Source organism: Dendropsophus ebraccatus, chromosome 6 (assembly GCF_027789765.1).
Source record: "Dendropsophus ebraccatus isolate aDenEbr1 chromosome 6, aDenEbr1.pat, whole genome shotgun sequence".
NCBI classification, from domain to species: domain Eukaryota; kingdom Metazoa; phylum Chordata; class Amphibia; order Anura; family Hylidae; genus Dendropsophus; species Dendropsophus ebraccatus.
Window position 1 is genome coordinate 162,501 of NC_091459.1, and position 25,087 is coordinate 187,587.

The following is a 25,087-nucleotide window of genomic DNA, read 5'->3' on the forward strand; positions in this document are numbered from 1 at the left end:
GATAAGGTGGATCTCCTTCATTCAAAGATGGCGGCCAGTTTATATAGCCTTGGGGCGTGTATACTTCTACTAAGGCTGGTGTCAGTACTTCATTGGCTATGGTACAAAAGGAGTTAGTTACATACTGTAGCACTAATGTTACTGACGTAAGCTATAAGGGATGTAACATCTCTACGTGTTTAGAAGGTCAGCGCCATATTGTAATGGCTATACAAAATATCACATCCTTAACAGCACCAAGGCTTCACCTGTCTCTTGTGGTCCAGTACCCTAGTCCATACACTGGTATTGTTATGGTAGAGTCACATGTGCAGAGTTGTCAATGCAGTATGTTTTTGGCTTTACTCCTGATTGTTTTTGTGCTTTAAACTTGTTAAGACAAAAGAGGAAATGCCCTTCCAGTATGTGTGAATGTACCCAAAATCTGTAAAACAAAAGAGACTGCTCCTGTATTCCATGACAGGTGTGTTACGTAGGATGATCTCCTCTTAAGTTTCAAATTGCGTCTTCCTATAACAGGATGTGTCCAAAAATTCACCTGCTACATAGGACATACCGGGAACACAGCCAAGCTGATCTCCTCACCAGATGTCTGTCTGGCATAGGCAATGCAGCTTCTGAATAACCTAGTAACATGTGCTGAGCACTATTGCTCCTTTGAAGTGATTTGCCACTTTTACGACTTCCCTTGCTTCCCCTTGAAGGACCTCAGTATAGAATTCTAGCAGTACATAAGAGTTTCTTCTCCTGGAGACAATGTGGTTTAGCCATCGGATTGTAGGTCTCCATTCCTCTTTTATTTTGTCATACCCATACCTGTCTTGAGCTCAGCACAATCCTCGGCTTGCCGGTAGTCAGGTATTTGTGTTTGTTTCTTGTTTTTACATTTGTCTGGACATTGTCCTACTCCTTCTACCTCACTAATTGATTGTCTTACCACACCCTTCCGTTCCCTCTGGACACTTCACAGTTAACAGCACCAACTGTTCATTGGGGTTACCTTGCAGGAGTGCTGGGCAAATTTGGGCTAACAGGAACAATATTCAAGGCCATTATGGCCCTCTACATCCTTCCATCTGCGAGAGATTATACCTTGGGAGTATTGTTAGATCAGTTTCAAATCACCATTGGAACATGCCAGGGGTGTCCCCTATCCCCCTTATTATTTGCCTTACTAATAGAACTCTTTGCTTAGGCTCTACGCTGCTCTTTGGTAGTGAAAGGAATAAAAACAGGGAATAAGGAACAGTGCATCAGTCTCTTTGCAAGGTTAACACATCCAAATAAAGTGAATATGGGATTAGAACCTTTAGCTCAAGGTCATTTGCAATCTTCCCTTTTTCAGTGGCCGAATGGTCATATTCCCTACTTTGGTATTAGTTTAACTTTCCCCACCTCCAAACTAGCCTTTTCCAATTGGAACACCCTCTGTATTACGTTACAGCATGACATTGATTGCTATTCTTCCTTCCCTATCTCCTGGGTAGGTCGCATTTCAGCTACAAAAATGTTATTTCCTAAAAATCTGTACCTTTTTCGCAACCTCCCCATTCCTATTCAACTGCATAGGCTCCATCGCCTTCAAAAAATGATCATGAGTTTCATATGGAAATGTCAAAAGTCTCGGGTTCCTCTGTATCTAAAGGAGGTCTGACCTGTCCTAATGTTGAAAGATACTACTAAGCGGTGATTTTAGAACAGGTTAGATAGTGGTGGCATCACTATGTCTCTAAATGTTGGGTTAATATAGAGTCCCATATAGCTCATCAATTGAACCTCTGTGATCTCCAATGGTCAATGAGGATATCAAACAAGCTCCCTTCAGTGTATGGGTTGCTGGGGGATTAATAAACTTTAAAAGCAGCATTTGGAGAAAAGGGGCTACTTACCTTTGAGACCCTCAGGAGTAAATATTCGTTCCAGTCAGAGACTTAAGTATTTACAACTACAGCACTTGGTTGATTCCATATCCGTTTCTTTTTTCTCTACTTTAATAATTCTAAAACTCATGTTAAAGATATTTCTAGAGCATATGAGTCCCTATCGCCACCACAGACACCATTGTTTCATGCTCAAAATGGGAGTGTGAATTGCAGACTACCTTCACTGACAAGCAATGGTCCAATATGTACCTGCCCACTTCCAAGGTTTCTCATTGTGTGAACCATCTAGAAGGGGCCAGAAAGTAGCTATATAGATGGTTTCAAACTCCATACAGTCTTTCTAAAATGTATCCTAAATGCTCCACCATATGCTGGCACTGCACAATACTTCATATATGATGGGGGTGCATTGAGATCAAACCCTTTTGGAAGGAAATCTTTGAGGTGGCCTTATTGCGTTAAGCTTGATGGATTGCCCCATTGGATATTACAGTTATTGTACATACTCTGACAATTACTAAATCCTAAATAGCAACAAATTGCCCCACAGTGTCAGGTTTCCATCCTACTGGGGTAGTACAAGTCCCAGGTCTCTCCTCTGGGTTTAGCTGGCTTGTAGAACCCTTCCTACAAAGCTGAGCCAGTCTTGTTACCCATCCCTTTCTCTAAGGTGGTCAACTGGCCTGTTCTAGCTGTCTGATTCACGGTGTAGGCAAGGGTGAAGACTCCCTTGTCTTCAGTTTGCCTAGAGATCGGCTCTAGCAACCCATGGTGGTTGGGTAGCTAGCTTGCAGGAATAACTATATACACGTCCAATAGTAATGATGTGGATGTGTAAGCTAAACCCAGATTCAGAGTTTTAGTTTAGTAGGTTATAACTAGAGATGAGTGAACCTGGAGCATGCTGGAGTCCATTCGGACCCCAACATTCGGCATTTGATTAGCAGTGGCTGCTGAAGTTGGATAAAGCCCTAAGGCTATGTAAAAAACATGGATATAGTCATTGGCTGTATCCATGTTTTCCAGACAACCTTAGAGCTTTATCCAAGTTCAGCAGCCCCAGCTAATCACATGCCGAACGTTCGGGTTTGCATGGACTCGGATGGCTCATCTCTAGTTATAACGTATTTAAAGGCTCCGAGTGCATTACCTATTTCTGGTACCAATGGAAACCAAAAATGTATGTATATATACAGTGGCGCCTTGGATTACGAGCATAATTCGTTCCGGGACCGCGCTTGTAATCCACATCCACTCTTAAACCAAAGCAAATTTTCCCATAAAAATTATAGAAATGCAGACAATTGGTTCCACCCCCCAAAATAATGATTTATTATTCTGAATAACATGTAGAAGAGATGAAACATTCAGAAACAGCAGAATCTGTGATAATATAAGTTACTGTACAGTAATGGAGAGGATGGAAAGATGGACAGAGACTGCAGGGAGCAGGAAGGAATGAGCAGGACAGATGTGGGCACGTACATGCAGCACTCTCTGTCCAGGGAGAGAGGGGTTACAGCTATGGAGAGATTACCCCCACAGTCCTGTCCTCTGATGTAAGCCCCAGCCTGAAGTGGATCTGCTATGATTTGGAAGGTGAGAGAGACTTCCTGGGTCAGAGTACAGGGCTGTAGACCCCGCTATGCAGACCATGCCCCTCTTCTGTGCAGAGATTTTATTGTAATCCAATATCTTTTATAATTATAAACCTATTACCAGAGAAATGCACCCCAATATTTATTGCCCCGTTTCTGCAGTTTATAGAAATACCCCATATGTGGCCCTATTGCGCTATTTGACTCAACCACAAGCCTCAGATATAAAGGAGCGCCTAGTGAATTACAACGCCTCCGTTATGTTTCGTCATTTTTGACAGGTTGGCAGAGGCTCTGGGGTGCCAAAACACAAAAAAAACTGTCCTAAAGGGACATTATTTAGAAAACTACACCCCTCAAGGAATGTAACAAGGGGTGCGGTGAGCATCTGGACCCCACAGGTGCTTCACAGACTTTCAAAAAAATGTGATGTGAAATTTTTTTTTTACACTAAAACGTTCTACACTTCAGTTTTTAATTTTTACTAGGGGATAAAAGAAAAAAAACATAATGTGTAGCACCGTTTCTCCTGAGTATGTAAATACCCCATATATGGACATAAAGTGCCAAGCGGGCGCAGGACGAACCTCCAAAGGGAAGGAGCGCCAATTGGCCTATGGAAGCTGGATTTCACTGGAATGGATTGCAAGGGCCATGTCGCATTTACAAAGCCGCTATACAGCCAAGACACTGGAAACCCCCCACAAGTGACCCCATTCTGGAAACTACACCCCTCAAGGAATCTAACCAGGCAGTGAGCATATGGACCCCACTGGTGACGGGCACAAATGGGGAACAATATGACATAAAAGTGAAAATTTAATTTTTTCACTTTCACGGCACAAATGTGCCCGTCATCAAGGGGTCCATATCCTCACTGCACCCCTTGTTAGATTCCTTGAGGGGTGCAATTTCCAGAATGGGGTCACTTGTGGGGGGTTTCCAGTGTTTTGGCAGCACGAGGGCTCTGTAAATGCGACATGGCGTTCATCATCCATTCTAGCCAAATCCAGCCTCCAAAATCCAAATGGCGCTCCTTCCCTTCGGAGGTTTGCCCTGCGCCCACATGGCGCTTTATGTCCACATGTGAGGTATTTACGGAATGCTCTATTTTATTTTTTCTCTTTTAACCCCTTGTGAAAATGAAAAATTCAAGGCTAAACCAACATTATAGTGTAAAAAATTTATTATTTCATTTTCACGCCACATTGTTCCACATTTGTGCCAGTCACCAGTGGGGTCCATATGCTCACTACACCCCTTGTTACATTCCTTGAGGGGTGTAGTTTCCATAGTGGGGTCACTTGTGGGGGGTTTCAACTGTCTTGGCAACACAGGGGCCTTTTAAATGCAACATGGCCCTCAAAATCCAGCCTCCAAAAGCCAAATGGCGCTCCTTTCCTCTTGGAGGCCCGTCTTGCGGCCGCATGGCACCTTAAGTCCACATGTGGGGTATTTCTGTAATCAAGGGAAATTGCTCTACACATTTTGTGTTTTTTCTTTTTTTTTAATCCTTTAACCCCTTGTGAAAATGAAAAAAATCAAGATCAATGATTTAGTGTAGAAATTTAAAGAGTCACTGTCGTATTTTTTTTTTTTTTTTTGCAGAAATCAATAGTCCAGGCGATTTTAAGAAACTTTGTAATTGGGTTTATTAGCCAAATCTGCCATTATCTGCATGTAAAAAGCCTTTTCCCAGGTCCCCCCCTCCTTCCTCTTTTTCATCCACTCCAAAAAATCTGAAAATTGTGACTTGTTGCAGGAGACGTACCCTGTCTGTTCTATGGAGAGGGGAGGGGGGAGGAGGAAGGAGGGAGTTACCCCGCAGCAGAGAGCAGAGAACAGAGGATTACAGGCACAGAGCTGGGTGACAGCTGTAATCTGAGCTCAGACAGGTCACTGGTGACTGTCACAGGAGATATCCCGTGAGGGATTTGTAGATTAACTCTTTGTTGTCCTGTTTTGGTCTTTTCTTTAGCTCTCTCCATAGGAGAACAATGAAGACAGGGGGGAGAGCTTCAAACTGCTTTTTCATGATAAAAATGTATTTTTCGGATAATAAACCCAATTACAAAGTTTCTTAAAATCGCCTGGACTATTGATTTCTGCAAAAAAAAATTTCACGACAGTGACACTTTAAATCTTTTTATACTAAATATTGGTCTAGCCTGGATTTTTTCCATTTCCATAAGGAATAAAAGAGAAACACAAAACGTGTAGGGTTATTTCCCCCACATGATGACACATAGGCACAGGGCAAGCCACCAAAGCCCCTTGCCCTGTGTATTTACAAAGCCCCTGTGCTGCCAGGACAGTGGAAACCCCCCACAAGGGACATTCTGGAAACTACACCCCATAAGGAATCTAACAAGGGGTGCAGTGACGGGCACATATGTAGAACATGTGCTGTGAAAATATTTTTTTTTTTTCATATTCACTGCACAACTGTGCCCATCACAAGGGGTCCATATCCCCGCTGCCCCCCTTGTTGGATTCCTTATGGGGTGTAGTTTCTAGAATGGGGTCACTGGGGGTTTTTCCACTCTCCTGGCTGCACAGGGGCTTGTAATTGCATCATGGCAAGCCTCTAATGGGAATGGCGGCCATGCCTATTTAGTTGGGGGAAAAGGGACAATTTTTTATTTATTTGGGGGTATTAGGCTAATTATTAGTTTATAAGGTTGAAAATGACAGGTGTCCATCAAATTCAACCTGTGTTGATCCAGAGGAAGGCAAAAAACCCTCGTAAGGCAGACAACAGTAGCCTCATCACAGGGGAAAAATTCCTTCCCGACTCCATAATGGCGATCAGAATAATCCCTGGATCAACGTGACCCCTGAAATAGGAATAAGGGACAGAATTTAGATAATGTAGAACCCCAGTGACGTGTGGTGCGCCTTGAAGCAATCCAGTATGCAGAGGCCGGGGTGATCAGGACAGGCGTCACACTGGAAAATGGTTTCCTTCCTGATCCCCCTGTTACACCACACTCTGCACTTCTTCTGGGGTCTCCTGTTCTCCAGTGTGGGGGACGTCACCTGGAAAATGTTGTCCTGGTGCGATACGGGGTCCCTCATATCCAGAAGCGCTGGGTCCGCTCCATGGCTGCTAAATATTAGGGCTTTATTACTGCTTCTGATATTTATGGATCATGCCGCAAGCTACAGTAGCTCGGGCAGCGAGGGACCGGAAGAGGGGGGGCTGGTATAAAAGTTATCCCCGTACAGGTGGTGACCTTTATCCAGCAGTGGGAAGATCAGTTTTCAAACGACCTCCCCACTAACTCCAAGGATGGGGGGGCATTCTGGGGGTTGGTTTTTGGTGTCCCTTCCAGTCTAAATCTGCCTAAGTGTACCCTGGGCCCATGTGCAGCAGGTGCCCCCAAATTTCCGCTGCATCAACAAGGGTCCATCCCTGTTGGTGCAGCGGAAATGAAAAAAGAAGAGATGGGGTTGTTGGCTATAAATTGGTGCATGTACAAGTGTTGTTGCGCCGCCATCAAATTTATAAGGTCATCAGAGAAATAGAGTTTGAAAAAGTCTATTTCTCTGACGCCTGTGGGGTTAATTTGGATTCCTGTTCGTGCTACAAAGCCAGGAATCTGGGACTCATAATGTTGGGGCCTGGGGACCAGATGGGGTCACCTGGCTGGGGGCGAGATGGGATGACGTGCCTGGGGGGCAGCCTGAGGCGTTCTCCTTGGACGCCTACGTGGGTATTCATCATCACATGAAGATGATCTTCATCAAGCGCGTATGCCTCCTCCGCTGAAAACGCCCTGTGGGCCATTTTTATATGGGGATTAGTATATGGGGTATGTAAATGTATAATGTAGTGTAAAACTTTTTCATGTAGTGTAATGTAGTGGGTTGTTATGTTTTTTTTTTTTTTTAAACAGTAAGAAGAAAAGAACTACGCCAAAAAAGGAGTTGCTAATAAATGCCGCACCTATGTGCGGTACGTATCAGCAGACAGTGGTGGTAGGATATAGAAAAAAAAGGTTGTGGTTTTTTTTAACCAAGGGGGGGGGGGGGCGGGGGGAAAGGAGGAGTTGCTGATCAGCGGTGCACTTACGTGCGATGCTGATCAGCACTCAGTGGCGGTAGGGCACGTAAAAATAAAAAAAAGGGGGGGGGGAAACCCCTCTTCCTACCCCAAGGCTATTGATCACTGAATAATATACACTGATCAACCAATAGGGGGCAGTAGAGCGAAGATGTTGAAGACAAACGACGGGGAGAAGAGGATGATGTGGGACCGCACTACACCACACACATCTCTTCTGCACCCCTCAGCTAGGTAGGTAGGTGTGTGTGTGTGTGTGTGTGTGTGTATATATATATATATATATATATATATATATATATATATATATATATATGCATGCACACAAATACATATGTCCAGTCTGGGCTGTAGCCAGGCACTATCTACTAAAGTAGGTTGTTACTATAAAGGGAAGTGTGTCTATGTGTTTGTAGCTACACCTATAGTTAGTTGCAGCTGTGGTGTGTGAGTGAGACATCTAGTGGTTGGAGTAAGGAACAGCGGCCCCCTACCTAACCTGTGACACTAGAGAGAGAAACTTTTACCAAGGTGTGAGAAGAAGAAAATATGGCTGTAGGTGCTTGAATTCTTTCAAAGGTGGCTACTGCTAGATGGGCGTCTAATCCTTACTGGTGCAGTGCCCACTATGCACAATAAGAGCTAGCTTCTAGCAGACATAGTCCAACCTGAGATCCATGTTGCATACAGTCCATAGTTTAGCATATGTAAGGTCTCTCCTTCCTCACAAGAATGGGGTGGAGAGGGAAAGGACAAAGTTTTCAGCAGAGCTGGGTATGGTTGCCTCAACTGGTTTTGGGGAATAACTGGGGTAAACATAGCACACAAGAAAGAAATGACCAACAGGGTCCAACTTTTCTTTTTAGCTCAGCAGAGCTTCTTTCTCTTCTCACCTTCACGACGGCACCATAGGAGGATGGGTTGGACCCTAGTGACAGGAAAAAGCACTAGGGCAGGCACGAGAGGGAGGGGATCCGCGTGAAGGCGAGGAGAGATTCCCTCTACTACAACAACTTTACTAACTTTGCTGCGGGGGTCGATCGGGGCCTCTGCTTCCTTCCTCCCCAGATGTCCGGCAGCAAGCCTCAGGGCAGGAGTGGTTCCGTCGTTCCATGTGACCTCGCACCGTCTCCGGACGTGTCAGGCACAAGACTCCACTGCCGGGAGGGTAAGTTGGACATCTATTGACCGTTGGGTCGAGGACCGCGTCCTTATGCCAGAAGTGACGTCAGACACCGTGCGTACCGGAAGTCGCACGCTTCTGAGACCACGCGCCACATTTAAACGCCAGCAAGAGTGGATCGGATCGTCTCTGCTCCAGTGATGGATCCCTCCACGTCGGATAAGACTGCTACTGTGGTAACAGTGAGTACTGGCTCGGCACCGGCCGCTTCCCAACCGCTTCCGTGTGCAAAACTCTGCAGTCCGGCACGCTTCCAATGCAAGCTCTGCATAGTTTATACTGTGGTCTCCTCTCTCTGGATTCATGTTGTATGTTTTCCACTGGATTAATCTTATTTTTCCACACTGTACAGTGTTCGTGTATAGATATATACTACTATCACCGGGGTTAGCTTCTTCACTTACCAATAAACATTCAGTTATATGTACAGGTATGGATCTGGTATCAGTGTTCTGAAATTTCATTATCCTTCTTTAAAGTAGGAGCAGATTCTTTAGTCTTCTAAGAAGGAAAAACCAAGGATACCAGATAGATGATGTGTATCTTGCAACCGTAAATGTTTAGGGGCCTAAAGGCCAAGAAAAAATTAGTATTCCCGGTTCATGAGACCTTACAATCTCTAATAAGCGACGAATGGGTGGAACCGAAAAGGAGACTATAGGTTCCCGGTGAAATTAAAAGGCGTCTTCCTTTTGGGGAATAAGACATAAGTAAATAGGGAGAGATCCCTAAGATCCATGCGCAGGTGGCAAAAACTACGAAAAAATCCATTTTGCCCTTTTAGGACTCATCCCAACTAAAAGAGCCGATGGATCGAAAGGCCGACAGTCTCCTTAGACGCTCCTGGGAGACAGTCTCTTATTCTTTAAGGAATAACATTGCCACCACCTGCGTCGCTAGGGCGCTCCATGTAAGAATAGAGCAACTGGAGAGCCACTTAAACAACAAATGCCCAAGACAAAAAATAATTGATTCCTTACCCCTGTTAAAGGATGCCACTGCCTTTCTAGCTAACGTCACGGCAGAATCTATTAGATTCACTGCTAAAGACGGAGCTCTGACCAATGCCGCCCGCCGTGCACTCTGGCTGAAAAATTGGACGAGACAGCACCGCGAAATCCAACTTATGTGGTATACCATTCGAAGGGGAATATGTCTTCGGGGCTCCTCTTCATAAAATTATTGAGAAGACAGCGGATAAAAAGAAGGCTCTACCAGAAGAAAAGAGCACTACTAAAAAAACAACAATACAAACGTCCTAAATTTCAGAAGAGCTATCGAGGCAAGGGAAAACAGGCCATTGGAGCTATTCGAAGGGAGGCAAGGGGAGAAATATTTTTTTCAACCCCAAAGCCTCCCAGGACAAATAGTGACGTTTGTCCTGTAGGCGGAAGACTGCAGGACTTTTCAGAAGTGTGTGGCTCTATTACCGAGAACACCTGGGTAATAGATATCATCAAAAAGGGATATCAAATAGAATTCACTCATCCTGCCCCCTCCCCCCAGACGAAGGTTTACCATCGCCAAGCAGTCTTCAAGTTCCCTACAAACAGAGCTGGTAGAGAGTGTACGGAAGTTACATCACATGAGTCATCTCTCCAGTACCATTAAAAGAAAGAAGATCGGGTCATTACTCGAACCTATTTCTTGTAAAAAAAACAAAGGGCACTTTTAGCCTAATCATAAACTTAAAACCCCTAAATCAGTTTGTAAAATATGCAAAGCTCAAGATGGAGTCTATAAAATCCACCACTCCTCTAATAGCGACAAACGCCTGGATGGCCTCCATAGACCTCCAAGACGCATATTATCACGTCCCAATACATCTTCAGAAATTTCTGACATTCGCGATACAAATAAACAAAAGGATTTGCCACTACCAATTCAGGGCCCTCTCGTTCGGGATTTCATCTGCTCCACGGATCTTTACCAATGTGATGGCAGAGGTTGTGTCTTTTCTCCACCTACAGGAGATAAATATAGTGGCTTACCTGGACGACCTTCTGATAGTGGCAGATTCTCAGACGAAGCTACATCAGGACCTTCAAACAACCCGCATTCTACTATCGACACTGGGTTGGATCATCAACGAAAACAAATCAAACTTAGTTCCATCTCCCAAGAAAGTTTTCTTGGGAATCCTCCTGGACTCCAATCTTCAGATGTCTTTTCCCCCGGAAGAAAAGATCATAAAACTCCTCACAAAGATCAGGAAATTCAAGAACAGCACCCTGTCGTCTGCAAGAGAAGCCATGCCTGTGCTGGGGTCTATGACATCTTGTATACCGGCGGTGCCATGGAGTCAGGCTCATTCCCGAGTCCTACAGGTTCAGATCCTAAAAGTATGGAAAAAAAGACCATCAGGGGTGGACAAAAAGATATCCCTCACTCCACAGGTGAAACGATCTCTGCGCTGGTGGCTGAACCGAGAAAACCTCGAGGAAGGAGTACAATGGAATCCTCACCCCCAAGGTGATACTAAAAACAGACGCAGGTCAGATAGGTTGGGGAGCCCAGACAGGGACTCACTTCTTTCATGGAGTCTGGAATCCAGACGATATAAGAGACTCCTCAAACCTCAGGGAGCTGAGAGCGGTTCAAAAGTCCTTACTGGCAGCTCAAAACATCTTAGACGGGGTACATGTTCACATTTTGTCAGACAATATCATGACAGTAGCTCATCTAAGACACCAAGGGAGCACAAAACACAAACGTCTGTGGTCTGTCTCCCAACAGATTCTCTCCTGAGCAGAGTCACATCTTCTGTCCCTATCTGCAACACATCTAAAGGGGACAGAGAACACCGAAGCGGATTTTCTCAGCCGCAACCAGATCCACCTGGGAGAATGGTGTCTAAAAGAGCAAGTATTCCATCAACTAGTGGATTGTTGGGGACTCCCCGAAATCAATTTATTTGCCACAAAAAGGAACAGGAAAGTAAAGAACTTTTACTCCCTGAATCCAGCCGACCATCCTACGGCAATAGATGCCCTAACTCAAACCTGGGAGGTAAAGCTAGCATACGCATTCCCTCCAATACCTCTGATACCCAGAGTACTCCAGAAGGTCAGAGACCAAAGGACAAAAGTCATCCTCATAGTCCCGTACTGGCCAAAAAGAAGCTGGTTCGGACTCCTAAAGACCTTGGCCCTAGAAGACCCAGTTCTCCTTCCCCATCTAACAGATCTTCTATTTCAGGGCCCAATTTTCCATCCGCATCCAGCGAAACTACATCTCTTAGTCTGGATTCTGAGTGGTCAATGCTAAGAAGTCAAGGCCTCTCAGAAAGCGTAATATCAACACTAATGAAAAGCAGGAAAAAGGTAACAACTTCCATCTATTTAAAAGTCTGGAAAGTTTTTTTTCTTCCTGGTGCAAAACTCCACCTCTTTTTCCTGCTGAACGTAATATATCCCAGATATTAGATTTCCTACAGGCTGGACTATCCAAATGTCTCAAACCGGCTACCTTAAAAGTACAGGTTTCGGCTCTATCAGCTCTATACGACAGAAATCTAGCAGACCACCGATGGATAAAGAGGTTCATCAGGGCAGCCTCCAGAATTAATCCCAAACCTCAGATTATTCATCCAGCATGGGATTTAAATGTGGTCCTAGAGGGCTTAACAAGCGCTAACTTTGAGCCCATTTCAGAACTTAACGATAGACTTCTCTCTTACAAAACAGTGTTTCTAGTTGCCATCTGTTCCGCAAGAAGGGTGAGCGAGATTCAGGCCCTAACTATCCGTAAGCCCTACTGCACAATATCTGAGGATCACATAATCTTAAAAACAGACCCTTCATTCCTACCTAAAGTGGTCACAGAGTTCCACAAGTCCCAGGACATCGTCCTGCCTTCTTTTTGTCCAGACCCTAAAAACGATCTGGAAAAGAAATTCCATACTCTGGATGTGAGAAGAGCAGTACTCCAGTACATCGAGACTACAGCCCCTTGGAGAATAGATCAAAGTTTATTCATACAGTTTCAGGGCAAAAAGGTGTCAAAAAGTACCATCGCCAGATGGATTAAGAATGCTATAGCGGAAGCTTACAAAGCTCAGAACCTTCCATCTCCAATCAATATCAGGGCCCACTCTACAAGAGCAGTATCCACCTCATGGGCAGAGAGGGCCTCTGCTTCCCTGGAACAAATCAGCAGGGCAGCGACTTGGTTGTCTCCCCACACATTTATCAGACATTATAGACTACTACTACAGTCAAACGAAGACCTGACCTTCGGCAGGAAAGTTCTTCAGGCTGTGGTCCCTCCCTAAAAATAATGGTTGGTATTACTCCTATGGTGCTGTCGTGAAGGTGAGGAGAGAAAATAGAATTAGTCCTTACCGGTAAGCCGGTTTCTTCGAACCTTCACGACGGCACCAATATCCCTCCCTAGTATTGTATGAAAATATGATACTCACATGGCGCTAATTGACTGTTATAAAGGCACTGGTGTTGGGAGGAAGGGGAGGGGCTTTTAACCTCTCGTGCTTTTTCCTGTCCCTAGGGTACAACCCATCCTCCTATGGTGCTGTCGTGAAGGTTCGAAGAAACCGGCTTACCGGTAAGGACTAATCCTATTTTTTACTTGCATGTGCAACAGCCAGCTCATCTTGGCCAAGAAGCTGCTGCTTGGTAAAGGATCCACCCTTCCTAGGTGGCACCGGCTGTAATTCCTTAGGGGAACTTCCTCAACATAGCCGGAAAACAGAAGCAATGGAAGTTGTGGTCTCTGGGGACGGTGCAGAAGTTGTTACCACCACATTGTAGGTGACCTGCGGTTGAACCTGTAGAACTGTAGAGGCATTGGTAGCACAGACCACCGCAGAAGAAAATCCCATCTTCGGGGTACAAGCAGCAGATGCTGTGGAAACAATAGAATCGGTGGCAGCACCCGTCAGCCACTTTTCCTGAACCCGCCGCCAGTGGTTGGCCTCCCATGTATCATTTTAGTCTGTTCATGCTGTAGGTTGGAACGGTATCTGAATTGGGTTCTGGGGCCTAGTAATAGCTGCGGCTCAGTGTTCCTTTCCTTTTCGAAAAGGTATATAGTCCCTAACCATAACACAGCCTCTGTATTAGGCCATTTCTTACCCCTGCATATTTAGACATGTGGAGGTACATATAGCTGCAGGAGGTTTTTTTTCCTATATATGATTCTAGAATACCTTTCATTTATAATGTTACAATTGTTGCAAGAGTTTTCTTTTTTTTCCTTTTTAAAAACTTACATTTTGTTTTGCAAACGACCTAAACTTGTCCTGACCTTCATTTAAGAATATATACATTGTGCATAACTGTAGAAGCCTCTGTGATGCAGCCTCTGTGATGCAGCCTCTGTGATGCAGCCTCTGTGATGCAGCTTCAGCGATGCAGCTTCAGCGATGCAGCCTCTGTGATGCAGCCTCTGTATAGCAGCTTTAGTAGTGAAGCCTCTGTGATGCAGTCTCTGTATAGCAGCTTCAGTAGTGAAGCCTCTGTGATGTAGCTTCTGTATAGCAGCTTCAGTAGTAAAGCCTCTGTGATGCAGCCTCTGTATAGCAGCTTCAGTAGTGAAGCCTCTGTGATGCAGCTTCTGTATAGCAGCTTCAGTAGTAAAGCCTCTGTGATGCAGCCTCTGTATAGCAGCTTCAGTAGTAAAGCCTCTGTGATGCAGCCTCTGTATAGCAGCTTCAGTAGTAAAGCCTCTGTGATGCAGCCTCTGTATAGCAGCTTTAGTAGTGAAGCCTCTGTGATGCAGTCTCTGTATAGCAGCTTCAGTAGTGAAGCCTCTGTGATGCAGCTTCTGTATAGCAGCTTCAGTAGTAAAGCCTCTGTGATGCAGCCTCTGTATAGCAGCTTCAGTAGTAAAGCCTCTGTGATGCATCCTCTGTATAGCAGCTTCAGTAGTGAAGCCTCCGTCATGCAGCCTCTGTGATGCAGCTTCAGTAATGCAGCCTTTGTATAGCACCGTGTTTTATTCTTAGTAGTTTTCTAATTCTCGATAATGATAATAGATACTGCACAATTGTTTTTGCATTTATTCATACAGTAGAATTAATCAGCTTGTGTCTTGTTTTCCTATAGTATAACCTGGTGTGCACTGATGCATGGAAACTTGACTTGACACAAGCGTCACTGAACTTGGGATTTTTGATCGGGGCTCTGACATTGGGTTATGCTGCAGACAGGTAAAGCCTATATTTTCTATTGTATTTTTCCACTCTATAAGGCTAAGGATCTGATTGTGTTGGTATACACAGTACTTTCTTCATAGTTGCTATATAAAGGCTCTGTGCTCCTGTATGTGTAATAAACTTAATGTCATTTCAGACAATGCTAATAGTCACGGTTTGTGAATTACAATAAAATATTGCAATGTATGATCATTGGAGAATTTAGTGTCTTTTCCCCAATTCTTTAAGAAGATTGCACTTTGTATTTAGGGGGTTTGAGCTTTGGCAAGTGACCAATCCCATTGGCTCTTGTGTAGTAGTGAATGTATGGCCTCCTGCTAGGCCGTTCAGCTGCTACAAAGCTCTTTGTATTGGCCCCAAATATTTTTTTGTCAGTGGCTACTGCAAAATATGCAGGAAATTCTAATGAGAAGATGTATACAGCCTGCACAATGTACTAGGATAGAGCACATCTGTCCTCAAGGTTCCACCAGCTCTGCTGTCTGTTCATGCAGCTGTCATGTAATAGGTTTATAATTATATACAAAAAAGGTTCAGGATAGAGGGGGTTAATAACCCCAGGGCTGTAATAAAGCCCTTCACCACCAGATGTCACTCTATCCTATACAGAAACAACTATGTACACAAAAAACACCATGGTTCAAAAATTAGAATAGATCTTTTTATTCAAATGATTATTTTAAAAACATGTCACAATAAAGTATAGTATACTACATAAAAAATGTGACAAAAGTTACAAAGTAATAGTATTGTAGTCTGTACAGCTAAGGGCCCTATTACACGGGACGATGATTGTGCAGAAATTTGTTATATTGTTCTAATTTAAATGATGATCGTCCTGTGTAATTGCCGGCAACGATGGAAAAATCGCTTGTTTGTTGTTGATTGTTGATTTAGATCGGACCCTAAAATCATCGTTGCTTAAGGCGGTTATCCAGCACTACAAAAACATGCCAACTTTCTTCCAGAGACAGCCCCACTTCTGTCTCCAGCTTATTGGGGGGGGGGGGGGGGGGGTTGCTGCTCAGTTCCATTGAAGTCATTGGAGCTTAATTGCAAACCGCACCTGACCTGGAGACAAGAGTCATGCGGTCTCTGAAAGAAAGTGGCCGTGTTTTTGGAGCACTGGATAATCCCTTTAATCATTCCCTAATTGCCTAATTGTTTGCTGTAATTCCGCATTTGTTCACTAATGGTGCATTTACACAGGCAGATTTATCTGACAGATTTTGGAAGACAAAGCCAGTAATGGATTTGAAAAGAGGAGAAATCTCAGTCTTTCCTTTATGACCCGTTCCCTGTTTATAGTCTGCTCCTGGTTTTGGCTTCAAAAATCTGTCAGATAAATCTGCCTGTGTAAACGCACCATAATCCTTCAGTGTAATGGCACATCATTCCTTCTTTTGCTGACATCAGATGGAGTAATTGATGGTAGTAACTAACGACTATCGTTCTGTGGAATATGGGGAACCATTGTAGGTTAAAGGGGTAGTGCGGTGGTAAAATTATTCACAGAATAACACACATTACAAAGTTATACAACTCTGTAATGTATGTTATGTCTGTGAATGGCCCCCTTCCCTGTGTCCCACCACCCCCACCCGTGTACCCGGAAGTGTGGTGCGATATACATAACCTGATCCGTATCGCGCCCGTCCGCCATCTTGTGCCAAGACTGGCCAAACAGCTCCAACTGTCCATAGTGCTGGATGCCCTCTGCAGTGTCACCAGATGCTCAGCCGCGATTGGCTGAGCACAGTTAGGCTCAGCCAATCGCGGCTGAGCAGCTGATGACGCGGCAAAGGGCAGCCGGCACTAGGGACAGTCGGAGCTGTTCGGCCGTCCGTCCGTCCGAAGATGACGTCATTGACAGAAGATCGGAGACTGGAGTCGGCATGTGACAGGTATGTATAGCGCACTACACTTCCGGGTACACGGGTGGGGGGGTGGTGGGACAGGGGAAGGGGGCCATTCACAGACATAACATACATTACAGAGTTGTATAACTTTGTAATGTATGTTATTTTGTGAATAATTTCTTAGCGCTGCACTTCCCCTTTAACGATAAACAATCTAGTTTGTGATCGTTTATCATTAAAAATCCCTTTGTCTAATAGGACCCTAAAGGCTCTATTCCACGGAACGCATATCGTTTGTATTCGGCCGATATCTGCCGCTACGAACGATAATTGTCACGTGGAATAGAGTGCAACGATCAGCCAACATCGTTCATGTCGGCTGATCGTTGCAGTCGCTTGTTTTTCAACATGTTAAAAAACAAGCGACTGATATAGCAGCGATCTGCTGCCGTCGCTCCATTGAATAGGAGGCAGCAGACGCTGCTATATCCTATGGGCTGCCCGGATGATCAGCGATCGCCCGGGCAGCCCCCCTCCGCAGCTCCCCGCCACCCCTCCCGCACTCACCCGCTCGCTGCAGCCATGTTGTATAGCGGCGGCAGCGAGCGGGGAACGAGGAGCAAACGAGCGCTGAGAGTGCTCGTTTGCTCCTCTTTTGCTCCTCTTAACGAGCCGTGGAATAGGGGCTTAAGGCTGTATTCCCACGTGCCTGTACCGGAGTCTCCCCCGCGCGGACAACATCTGATAAGATGCTGAGAGCGGGGGAGAACTGTACTGATATGACATTACATTTTTCATTACAGCGTCGCACATATGAGTACAGTCTAAGGTGCTGAGAGTGGTGAATTAGTGAATTAGTGCCCTGTGTGTATTAACTCATTTAATGCTTCCTTACACCAAGAGAGAGATACAAACAATCAATCTATAAGATCTAGAACATTACCTCCGGAAACTTCCTCATCCTTATTGCTGCACAATCAGGAACTCTTACTTTGTAACTTTTGATACTAGATAGTGATGAGCGAATAGTGAGATATTCGAATATTCGATATTCGTACGCATATCCCGCGAATATTCGATCCCATTAAAGTCTATGGGAACAAGTATTCCATTAGTGAAAAACATCTTTTTGACCATTTGGAGGCTAAAACCGGAAGCTGGGGCATTTGAACGCTTATCGAATATTTATCAAATGTTCGCAGGATATTTGTACGAATATCGAATATCTATTAGATCAAACAGTATTCGCTCATCACAAATACTAGATTTTTTTGTGACATGTTTATAAAATAATCATGTGAATAAAAAGATCTATTCTTATTTTTCAACAATGCCCATGGTGTTTTTGTGTACATATTTATTATTATATTTAACCCTTTGAGGACCAGGCCCAAAATGACCCAGTGGACCGCGCAAATTTTGATCTTAGTGCTTTCGTTTTTCCCTCCTCCCCTTCTAAGAGCTCCAGCACTCTCAGTTGTCTATCTACAGGCCATGTAAGTGCTTATTTGTTACAGGAATAGTTGTACTGTGTAATGGTGTCATTCATTCTACCATAACATGTATGATGGAACCCCAAATATATTATGTATGATGGAACCCCAAATATATTATGTATGATGGAACCCCAAATATATTATGTATGATGGAACCCCAAATATATTATGTATGACGGAACCCCAAATATATTATGTATGATGGAACCCCAAATATATTATGTATGATGGAACCCCAAATATATTATGTATGATGGAACCCCAAATATATCATGTATGATGGAACCCCAAATATATTATGTATGATGGAATTCCAAATATATTATTTATGATGGAACCCCAAATATATTATGTATGATGGAATCCCAAATATATTATGTATGAAGATATAAATAGGTGAAATCGTAAAAAAGAATGCAATATGGTAACGTTTGGGGGGTTCCTGTGTCTACGTAATGCACTATATGGTAACAGCGACATGACACTATTATTCTATAGGTCTGAACACAACCATATGCAGGTTACACAGATTCTCTAATGTTATGTATATATTTTTTTTATGAAATCCTTTTTTTTGGCAATTAATTATAAATAAAATGGGCCTATTGTGACGCTTATAACAGTTTTATTTTTTGACCTACGGGGCTATATGGGGTGTCATTTTTTCCGCCATGATCTCTAGTTTTTATTAATACCATATTTGTGAAGATCGGACGTTTTGATCACTTTTTATTGATTTTTTAAAATATATAATGTAACATAAAATCGGTAATCCACGCACTTTTCCCCTTTTCGTGTACGCCGTTTACCGTTCGCAATGACGCTTGTTATATTTTAATAGATCGGACAATTACGCACGCTACGGTATATTATATTATTATATGTGTATTTTTATATGTTTTATTTATATAATGGGAAAGGGGGGTGATTTAGACTTTTATTGGGGAGGGGTTTTGGGGTAGTGTGTTTTGAACTTTTTTTTTTTTACACATTTGAAGTCCCTTTGGGGGACTTTTACATACACTAGTTTGATTTCTACACTGATGATTGCTATGCCATAGGCCTAGCATTGATCAGTGTTATCGGCGATCTGCTCATTGAGCCTGCCTGTGCAGGCTTAGTGTAGCAGATCGCCGATCGGACCGCACGGAGGCAGGTGAGAGACCTCCGGCAGTCCGTTTTACCGATTGGGACCCCCGCAGTCACACTGCGGGGTTCCCAATCGGTAAGTCACTTACACTTAAGTGATCGCGGCGTTTAAGGGGTTAATGACACGCGGCAGCGCGATCGCTGCAGCGTGTCATTACCGGTGAGGTCCTGGCTGCTCACTGCAGCTGGCCCCCACCTCCTATGAAGCGCGCTCCGCTCCGGAGCGCGCTTCATAGCGGGAGAAACACCCAGGACGTAGAGTTACGTCATGGGTCGTCTGGGGGTTAAGTAGTAAAAGAGAGAGGTTATAAATTTAGTTTCCTAATTAGAGATGAGCGAGTATCCTCATTGGAGCATTGCAGTAATCAGAAGTACTCAATACCAGGTGGGTGCTTGAATAACAATGATGGTCTCCTCCCTGCACGTGTGGCGGCTTTAATCAGCCAATACAAACGTGGGGAAAGGGACTGGGAGGTCCTGCTACATAGCAGCTATACTGGCTGCTGTCATAGCACTGATTGGCTGGCTGCATTAGGTGACCTGGGTGTATATAGGCCGGGTATATATAGGGCGGCTGCATCGGGTGACCTTCATCTGTCTCAGGATAGTGAGGAGGGGGTGGACGAGGAAGCGACTGGTCTGAGCCATCTGGAGCCAGAGTTTCAGAGGGGGAGGGGGGATCTGCAGCAAGAGGCAGTCATGTGGCCAGAGGGAGAAGGTGGCCATACAAAGTGGTTTCATAAGTGTTCCCCAAGTGAGCACCTGCTTGAAGAGGAGGTCTTCTGCCAAGTGGCATTATTTTGATGAAAGTCCCAAAGGCAAACGATTTGTCTTTTGCAAACTATTATGTGCAAAGATCATCAGGGGAACCACCACCATCAGGCTGACCACCACCAGCATGTGCCACCACCATCAGGCTGACCACCACCAGCATGTGCCACCACCATCAGGCTGACCATCACCAGCATGTGCCACCACCATCAGGCTGACCATCACCAGCATGTGCCACCACCATCAGGCTGACCACCACCAGCATGTGCCACCACCATCAGGCTGACCACCACCAGCATGTGCCACCATCATCAGGCTGACCACCACCAGCATGTGCCACCACCACCAGGCTGACCACCACCAGCATGTGCCACCACCATCAGGCTGACCACCACCAGCATGTGCCACCACCATCAGGCTGACCACCACCAGCATGTGCCACCATCATCAGGCTGACCACCACTACCATAGGCCGGCACCATGAGGCTGACCATCACCAGCATGTGCCACCACCATCGGGCTGACCATCACCAGCATGTGCCACCACCATCGGGCTGACCATCACCAGCATGTGCCACCACCATCAGGCTGACCACCACTAACATACGCCACCACCATCAGGCTGACCATCACCAGCATGTGCCACCACCATCAGGCTGACCACCACTAACATACGCCACCACCATCAGGCTGACCATCACCAGCATGTGCCACCATCATCAGGCTGACCACCACTACCATAGGCCGGCACCATGAGGCTGACCATCACCAGCATGTGCCACCACCATCGGGCTGACCATCACCAGCATGTGCCACAACCATCGGGCTGACCATCACCAGCATGTGCCACCACCATCAGGCTGACCACCACTAACATATGCCACCACCATCAGGCTGACCACCACCAGCATGTGCCAGCACCATCAGGCTGACCACCACTAACATACGCCACCACCATCAGGCTGACCATCACCAGCATGTGCCACCATCATCAGGCTGACCACCACTACCATAGGCCGGCACCATGAGGCTGACCATCACCAGCATGTGCCACCACCATCGGGCTGACCATCACCAGCATGTGCCACAACCATCGGGCTGACCATCACCAGCATGTGCCACCACCATCAGGCTGACCACCACTAACATATGCCACCACCATCAGGCTGACCACCACCAGCATGTGCCAGCACCATCAGGCTGACCACCACCAGCATGTGCCAGCACCATCAGGCTGACCACCACCATCAGGCTGACCACCACCATCAGGCTGACCACCACCATCAGGCTGACCACCACCAGCATGTGCCACCACCATCAGGCTGACCACCACCATCAGGCTGACCACCACCATCAGGCTGACCACCACCAGCATGTGCCACCACCATCAGGCTGACCACCACCAGCATGTGCCAGCTCCATCAGGCTGACCACCACCAGCATGTGCCAGCACCATCAGGCTGACCATCACCAGCATGTGCCAGCACCATCAGGCTGACCATCACCAGCATGTGCCAGCACCATCAGGCTGACCACCACCAGCATGTGCCAGCACCATCAGGCTGACCACCACCAGCATGTGCCACCACCATCAGGCTGACCACCACCAGCATGTGCCACCACCATCAGGCTGACCACCACCAGCAGGTGCCAACACTAGCATGTTCCACCACCATCAGGCTGACCACCACCACCATCAGGCTGACCACCACCAGCATGTGCCAGCACCATCAGGCTGACCACCACCAGCATCTGCCAGCACATGTCAGCGAAGCACCCATATAACTGGGATGAAGGTCATTCTCCTCATTGAGCACCTGCGGGTCACACCCCTGCCTTACATCCGCCACACTCATCAACAACAGGCTCTAGCCTACAATTTTTATGGGGTTTACCACCAGGCGCTCTCCCCTCTAATATAAGGAGAGTCGCCACTCTTCATTACACATGAGGCCCTTAATGTGTTAGGGAGGGTGTATGGGATTCCCTCTTTCCTTAAAATTTTTGGCAGTCCTTGCACTTGGTATACAGTGTGATCAGTCTACGAGTCCATGCTTCAAAATTTAAACAGGGTGGGTCAGATCATGTCACACTCACACAATGGCAGTTAGCGGTAAGTATAGTCTGAGTTCCCACTCGTCTATGGCATCTATGGCTGTCCGAGATGATGGGCAGTAAGGTGAGAGATGGGGCGGCTTTTAAGAGCTGTAGGAGAAATTATTTTTTTTTTCCTTTCCTTTTTTGTTTCTCTTCAAGTAAATATACAGGGAAGCGTTTTTCTCCCCCACTTTGGACTATGTTGGGTGCACAACATTGTCAGTCTGTAACAGCGGTGTAATCCAGGGAGCTGGGAGTCTTTAATGCATCCACGTTGCCCTTCTGCGCCAGCTCCATTTTCTGGTGTTTCCCGGCCCCTGAAAAATGCTCCAGTCTCCTATTAAATTGAGTATCGGTAAATAATGACTGGAGTAATGAGCATTTTAGTAGTTGCTGATCTCCTAATCATAATGACCCCAGTATTATTATTTGTACCATCCAGGTGAGCTCAGTAACGCCAAATGTTAAAATGGTAAAACTGCTCTTTTTAAAATTTCTTATTCAGATAGATATTTTGTGTGTCTGATTGTCTAATAACTCCATATAGTAATATTGTTCCCTGCTGTGCCCCCAAATAGTAATAATGCCCCCTGCTGTACCTCCATATAGTAATATTGTCCACTGCTGTGCCCTACATATAGTTATAATGCCTCCTGCTGTACCTCCCATATAGTAGTAATGCCCCCTGCTGTGCCTCCATATAGTAATAATGCCCCTTTCTGTACCCTCCATATAGTAGTAATGTCCCTGTGTCCATATAGAAATAATGCGCTCTGTTGTGCCTCCATATAGTAATAATGTCCCCTGCTCTTCCCCTATATAGTAGTAATGTCTCCTGTAGTGCTCCCATATAGTAATAATGTCTCCTGCTGTGCCCCATATAGTAATAATGCCCCCTGCTGTGCCCCCATAGTAATAATGTCTCCTGCTGTGCCTCCATATAGAAATAATTCCTCCGGTGCCCTCCATATAGTAATAATACCTGCTGCTGTGCCCTGTATAGTAATAATGTCTCCTGATGTGCCCTATATAGTAGTAATGTCCCTGTTGTACCCTCTGTTTAGTAGTAATAACCCTGCTGTGCCTCCATATAGTAATAATACCTACTGCTGTGCCATCCATGTAGTAATAATGCCCCCTGCGGTGCCCCATATAGTAGTAATGCCTCCTCCTGTGCCTCCATATAGTAGTAATGTCTCCTGCTGTGGCTCCATATAGTAATGATGTCTCCTGCTGTGCCTCCATGTAGTAATAATGGGGGAGATTTATAAAAAATATACACTTTTTTTTGGAGTGGAAAAATTTTCAGCAATCGCATAGCTGTGCAAAATTTTGCGACTTTTCCCTTACATACACCAATCATGCCTACGTCAGCTTAGGCTAAAAGTAGGCATGATTTATCATGTGCAACTAACTAACAGTTGCACATGGTTCGCAGACTGACTTCACACTAGAGGTGGTGTATTTCAACACCTAGTGTGGAGCCTGTTTGCTCTGTGGGTCGGGTGCAGCGCACCCGATCCACAGAGTGTAAGGGGCTTTAGAGTAAGGGGCTTTACAGTAAAGAGGGATGCAAAGGGCACCCCTCCTTACAGTACAGAAGCATGAAATCCCCTCCTTAAGCCGGGATCACCTGCCCTATGGGGTTTCCAGCCCAGAAGCAAAAAGCAGTCTGCTTCTGAGCAGGAAATTTGAAATCCTTGCACAGAAGTTAAAGTCTGGCTCCCAGGGGCTTAAGCCCCTAGAAACCAGAAGGTTCTGGCACTGCACCTGCAACTGCAAGGAAGGGGGTTAAGTGCCCTCTTCCTTCCTGGGGCTGATGCAGTGCTCTCTCCATGGGGGGGCTGATGGTAGGGGCTGGGGGTTACCTGCTGCTTCCTCCTTGGTTTCTAGCATTCCCGATATGTCCCGGTAAGCCCCACCCCCTGTACCGACGGCGTCAGTACAGTACCGCTCCTGGACTAGGCGGTAGCAGGCTAGTACAGCCGGGCGCCAGTAGTCCTGGAGCGTTAAAATTGGTGTTCCTGGACTGGGTGGTAGCAGGCTGGGGAGGGTCAAAATAAATGCCCTCTCCCACCCTGGTATTACTAGGCTGCTGCTGTTTGATTTTAACCCCTTAACGACATCGGGCGTATATTTACGCCCTGATGCCGGTAAGGACGTTCAGAGCGGGGCCGCGCGGCGACCCCGCTCTGAACCGCGGCGGTCCCGGGTGCCGCTTGTAGCCCGGGACCGTAGGTATTAGCGGGCACTGTCCGATCGCCGTGCCCGCTAATACAGTAATCAGATGCAGCTGTCAAACATGATTCAGCTGTTTTCTGGTGTCTAGTGGCGGAGATCGCTCCCCCGGGATGTTATCCCGGAGGAGTGATCTCCGTTTCTGAAGCCGGACGGGGACCGCTCCAAGATGGCGCCATCCCCGGCTCGGCACTCATTTACTTCCGGCTGCAGCAGCCGAAAGCAAACGAGTGCCGATCTCGTGGATCTCTGCAGCATATCTATGAGAGATCAAATCACTTATACTAGAAGTCCCCCAGGGGGAATAACCCTGACCCCAGGGGGGGAATAACCCTAACCCCAGGGGGAATAACCCTGACCCCAGGGGGGGAATAACCCTAACCCCAGGGGGGGAATAACCCTAACCCCAGGGGGGGAATAACCCTAACCCCAGGGGGGGGGATAACCCTAACCCCAGGGGGGGGATAACCCTAACCCCAGGGGGGGGGGATAACCCTAACCCCAGGGGGGCTTCTAGTATAAGTGTTAAAGTAAAAAAAAAAGTGTTGTTAATAGTAAAAAGCCCCCTCCCC

General features: G+C 45.9%; 1 protein-coding gene across 3 annotated transcripts in view; it reads left to right on the forward strand.

The window, feature by feature from the left end:
• SLC22A3 (solute carrier family 22 member 3) overlaps nucleotides 1-25,087 on the forward strand; it is a 205,728-nt gene that overhangs the window by 68,931 nt on the left and 111,710 nt on the right. For all 3 annotated transcript variants that reach the window (XM_069974365.1, XM_069974366.1, XM_069974367.1), the window contains exon 2: nucleotides 14,796-14,899. In XM_069974365.1, coding sequence (XP_069830466.1) covers nucleotides 14,796-14,899 — 104 coding nt within the window. The remainder of the gene's footprint in view (nucleotides 1-14,795; nucleotides 14,900-25,087) is intronic.